This window comes from Coenobita brevimanus, chromosome 57 (genome assembly GCF_032717465.1).
Source record: "Coenobita brevimanus isolate Jiangsu-jjx chromosome 57, ASM3271746v2, whole genome shotgun sequence".
NCBI lineage: Eukaryota > Metazoa > Arthropoda > Malacostraca > Decapoda > Coenobitidae > Coenobita > Coenobita brevimanus.
In genome coordinates this window covers 32,175,235-32,180,468 of record NC_137010.1, presented here as the reverse complement: position 1 = coordinate 32,180,468, position 5,234 = coordinate 32,175,235, and the positions used below count along the sequence as shown (strand labels likewise).

General features: G+C 39.7%; 1 protein-coding gene across 1 annotated transcript in view; it reads right to left on the bottom strand.

The window, feature by feature from the left end:
* LOC145402332 (phospholipid phosphatase 2-like) overlaps positions 1–5,024 on the bottom strand; it is a 76,256-nt gene extending 71,232 nt beyond the window's left edge. Inside the window, exon 1 of the mRNA XM_080274476.1 lies at positions 4,956–5,024. Coding sequence (XP_080130602.1) covers positions 4,956–5,016 — 61 coding nt within the window. The 5' untranslated portion in view covers positions 5,017–5,024. The remainder of the gene's footprint in view (positions 1–4,955) is intronic.
* Between the last annotated feature and the right edge of the window lie 210 nt (positions 5,025–5,234).

The window sequence follows — 5,234 nt, the reverse complement described above, 5'->3', positions numbered from 1 at the left end:
AACGTTCTTCCTAGCATTCAGTCAGCTGTGTGTGTCGTCCCTGTAATTCCTGATCACACACACACACACACACACACACACACACACACACACACACACACACACACACACACACACACACACACACACACACACACACACACACAGAGGGAGGTACCTTTTCACTCTCTTTCCTTATCTTAACACCATCTGACGTCTGGAGTGACTAGAGGTTTTAGTATACGTGGCCCCTTCCTTCCTTCCTTCCTTCCTTCCTTCCTTCCTCCCTTCCTTTCCCCCTTCTTTCCTTCCTTCCTTCAGTAGCTTTATGTTTGCCCTCCTCTCCTCACTTCCTTCTTTCACTCAGTCATTACATCATTCATTCAGGAGTTTTTTTTTTTCCCCTCGATTTCATTTTCTTATTTTTTCGTTTAATATTGTTCAGTCATTCTTCATTCATTCATTGATTTGAGTTTTTGCTTCATTCATTCTCTCTTTCATTCTTTATTCCTTGACCGTATTGCTTCCTTCACCGCTTTTCGTCCTGTCCTTTCTCCCTCCCTCCTTTCCCTCCATCATTTCATTCCATATATACACCAACTCATCTCCCTTTTCCCTGCCTTTCTCCCTCACTTCCTTCTTTCCTTTCTGCGATCCTTCCATCCTTCATTCATTCTTCCTTTCGTTTTTTCTTTATTTGTTTCCATTCTTCCTTCCTGCGTTCTTTCCTTCCATCCTTCTTTCCGTCCTTCCTTCCCTCTCTCCATTCATCTCTCCTTCCTTCCTACTTTCTTTACTTCCTTCCTCCGATCACCTGTCTTCATTTCCTTCCTTTTCCCTTCTCCTTCCTTTCTTCACACCTGCCCCTGCGTGACTGCCCCACTCTCTCTCTCTTTCTTTATGCAGATTTCCTCACTTTTCTCCTTTCTTTCTTACTCTGTTCCATCTTCTTGTCTCGTCAGTTCCCCCCCCCCTCTTTCCTCCTCTCTCTCGAGATAGGCAGGTGTCGAGATAAGAGTATGATTGATAAAGGTAAGGTTATCGGTGCTCAGGATTTCTCTCTCTCTCTCTCTCTCTTTGTGGGAGTGAAGATACTTGTGTGTGTGTGTGTGTGTGTGTATATATATATATATAATACGGTGTATATATTTCCTGATGATTGTGTGCATGAAAATCGTGTCCCTCAAAATTGACTGGTAAAATCACAGGCACTGTAGCTTGTAGTGACAAAGATTTAGACCCATGATAATATAACACATTTTGCTTAGAATTCCATCATTTCTCATATCTTTAACGTATGCCCTTTCCTCACGCGACACACATTTTAATATATATATATATATATATATATATATATATATATATATATATATATATATATATATATATATAAAATTGGAGAGAGAGAGAGAGAGAGAGAGAGAGAGAGGTGAAAAAAGAAGAATGAGACGTAAGGGGTGGAGGAAGGAAGTTAGAGATGGGAATAACAAAGAAAAGGTCAGAGAGATAGAGAGCAGGGAGTGGGAGGGGGAAGGAAAAAATGTGGAGACAGAAATACAGATGAAAAGGTCAGAGAGAGAGAGAGGGAGGGGGGGGAGGGAGGGGGGAAGAAGATGGAGATAGGGATAGAGAAGAAAAGGTCAGAGAGAGGAGGGGGGGGGGAGGAAGGAGAGGGAGAGATGGAGCGATAGAGATGGAAATGACGAATGAGACGTGGCGGAGGGGGAAGGGACGACGATAAGACAGAGATACGGAAGAAAAGAGAGAGAGAGAAAATCTGGAATGTTGAGCGATGAATTGTAAGTTATTTCCTTGATCCATATATAGATTCTCTCTCTCTCTCTCTCTCTCTCTCTCTCTCTCTCTCTGTGATTTGATGATACGTCAGGGAGGGAGGTGACGGACATGCCTTGAGAGTGAAGTAGACACAGTGGTATAGCAAGAGAACTTTTGTCCCCAACTGTACCTGTATATCAATTATTTGTTCCCTGTATACCCTTTGTTCAGTTTCAGGTCCCTCCCTTTATTTTTACACCCGTCCAGGCGAGTGTACGGCGGGTGTAATGTATTCCTCGGTGTGTGTGTGTGTGTGTGTGTGTGTGTGTGTGTGTGTGTGTGTGTGTGAACAAAATAAATATGATTGATCCGATGTTAACCAGACGTCGTGGAAGAATTGAGGGTCAACAGTGGGGCTAACTTTTTTTTTTGCCTTTAGAACAGTATGTCACAGTCAGATGGGACGATCCACAATCACATTTTGAGTCGATTTAGACCAAATTTGGCGGAAGTATTGAGGGTAAGGCAAGAACAAGGAGATTCAACTTTGAGAACAATCAGAGGTCAGAGTCACAGGGAAAGATCAAAATTCGACCCGCGTGGGGCTGTGAAGGAAAATACTATAATAATTTTGATGTGATACGGACTAAACTTGGATGGAATAGTAGAGTCAGCAAAGGGCCTGACTTTTTTTTTTTTCTTTTTACAGCAGGCCAAAGGTGAAGGTCACATGGCAAGGTCAATATAAACACTTTTAATCCTCTTTAGATCAGTCTTTGAGGAAGGGTTCAGAGTAAGGCGATGATGTATGGATTAGGTTTTGAGAACACTGAATCAAAGGCCAGGGACACAGGGAAAGGTCAGAGGTGAAGGTCACATGGCAAGGTCAGCTTATTCAATTTTTATTCGATTTAGATAAAACTTGGTGGAAGAGTTAAGGGTAAGACAAAGACAAAGAGATTCGATTTCAGACACTCAGGCAGCGGTTAAGGTCAGATTTCGACCCTTGTATGTCTGTGTGAAGAAGACGACAGAAAAACTTTTGATCTGATTTTAGCCAGACTTGGTGGAAAGGCAGGGGGTCGGCCAAGGAATCACAGCGTAAGGTAAAATATTAGACTTTGCAACCCAGTTTTGATTATATTTAGATCGTGGAAGGATTGAGGATCAGCCAAAGATAAACACATTCGACATTGAGAACAGTATGTTAAAGATCAAGTCACAAGAAAAGGTCAGCTTCAATAAATTAGATCCGATTTGAACCAAACTTTGTAGAAGCGGTGAGGCTCCGATAAGAATGAAGCTTAATTAGACCTACGAACAGTCGGTCTAGGGTCACATTCACTGAGTAAGGTCAGACTTATTTATGTTGTATCATTTCGTTTCAAAATTGGTTATCATTGCTTAAAAAAAAAATGAAACTGTTTATTTCACTTTTCTGTTTATCTTCTAATTACGTAAATGTTACGCAGTGTTATATGTTTGTGTTATATGCCCTTAGACATTTGGGGGGCCTCAAGATTGCGCTGCTTGCCGTGGTTTATTTTATAGTTTATTTTTGTATAATACCTGGCGATAGTGTTCAGTTTACAGTAAGTTCTAACGCTGAAGAGGTTATATGCTATCGTTATCTCCCTGTGTACACCGGGTTCGACCCACGTTATTAGAACCACTGGATTTACTGTTGTTATGTTATCTCTAAAGGGATCTGTTATTTATATCATTTGTTATCGTATCATGTATTATGTCAACGCCTTAGTTTAATAGCGTAGTTTTCACTTTAATTAGTCCACCACCTAACGATATTATTCAACCAAGGGAAGATCTGTATTATTGTTTTACCCTATCGTAGTCCAGATTTTCGTCTTTTTATTATTATTTTTTTTTTCAGTTCATTAACGTAGCACATTGGCAGGGTAAGACAGTGCTGTGACTCTACATCCTTTCCATTGTACTTCTTCGTGACTAGTATTATATTCCAGTGTTCATCTATTATTACAGTTCTGCATTCAAGACGAAGGGGTGTCAGTTTTAGGCCAAGGTAGAGTAAAAGGGAGTATCATCAAAGTGTCAGTGATAAAGGAAATTGTGGGGGAAAAAAAAAAAAAAAAACTAATTTGAACCCCACCTGTGAAAGTGTTTAAAAAAAAAAAGTCAGATTTGAACCCCTCCAAGTAAAAAGAAAAAAAAAAAAAAAGAAATCTCTCATAAGCCGAACAAAATCGTCTGAAGATAGCAGGAATAAATTGTAAGAAAACGACCGTGGATTGAAGGGGTTGGATTGGCTTCTTGCTTCTGTTTACTGTTTTATTCTTGGTGTTGGGTGTTATGTCTGAACCGCTGTTATGTTATGCTGTGTTATTGAGTCTTTGTTGTGTGTTGTTATTTGGTAGTTAATCATGGTGTTATATGGTATGTTGTTGAGTTTTTATGTTATGGCATGTTATAAATGGTGTCCTGGTGTTATATGTTCTGTTATTGAGCCATGATGTTCTATATGTTGTTGTTATTTAGTCGTGGTGTTATATGTTATTGAATCATGGTGTTATACGTTTTGTTATGTTACTGAAGAGGTTATGTCTTTGGTTCGGGTAGTTTGTCTGTCTGTCTGTTTATTACCAACATTATGATTTTTTAAATGAAATTGCACCAAGTTTTTAATACAGACTGAGGACCAGGCGATAGGTAAGTAATTAAATATATGACGAAAAAGGTCAGAGGTCAATATAAAGTACATGAAAAAAATATTAGATGGAACTGACCCAAATTTTGAGGAATGACGGAAGACCACCTGAAGAACACGTGATAAGATTTTGGGCGATAGAGGTCATAGGTCATAGCCGAGGTCACGAAAAATATAAAAAAACCACTATATTATTCCTATATCTCAAGGATCAAATGATAAACAGGAGGTCAGGGCCTTTCGTTTCTTACCAGAGTCGTCACGTATGATCTTGGGGGTCAAGGTCATTGTTCCCAGTTTAACCTTGAAATTTGAAAGCCTGGCGGTGGTATGCCCTCTTGGAAGTACTGTTTGTGTGTGTGTGTGTGTGTGTGTGTGTGTGTGTGTGTGTGTGTTTATTGATTCTTGTGTTATTGGTTGGGTGTTATGTGTTATGTTATTGAGCGAAGGTAGTATATGTTCTATCCGGCTCTGTTCTGCTATGTTATACTGTTATGTTATACCGCTATGTTCTTACCTGTGGCGTAGAGGAAGAGGTCGAAGACAATTTTTAACACTCGTCTTGAACACACCCTCATCTTGACTTCTTTCTCCTTCTTCCTCTTCTTGTTTCTTGTGTTGTTGTTGTTGTTGTTGTTGTTGTTCTTCTTCTTCTTCTTCTTCTTCTTCTTCTGTTTATCTTTCTCTTCCTTCCTTAGCCATTCTTCTTAAACACTTAAACGTTAATTCTTATTTGTTCGTTTCTCCACTCCGACTTGTTTACTCTCTCTCTCTCTCTCTCTCTCTCTCTCTCTCT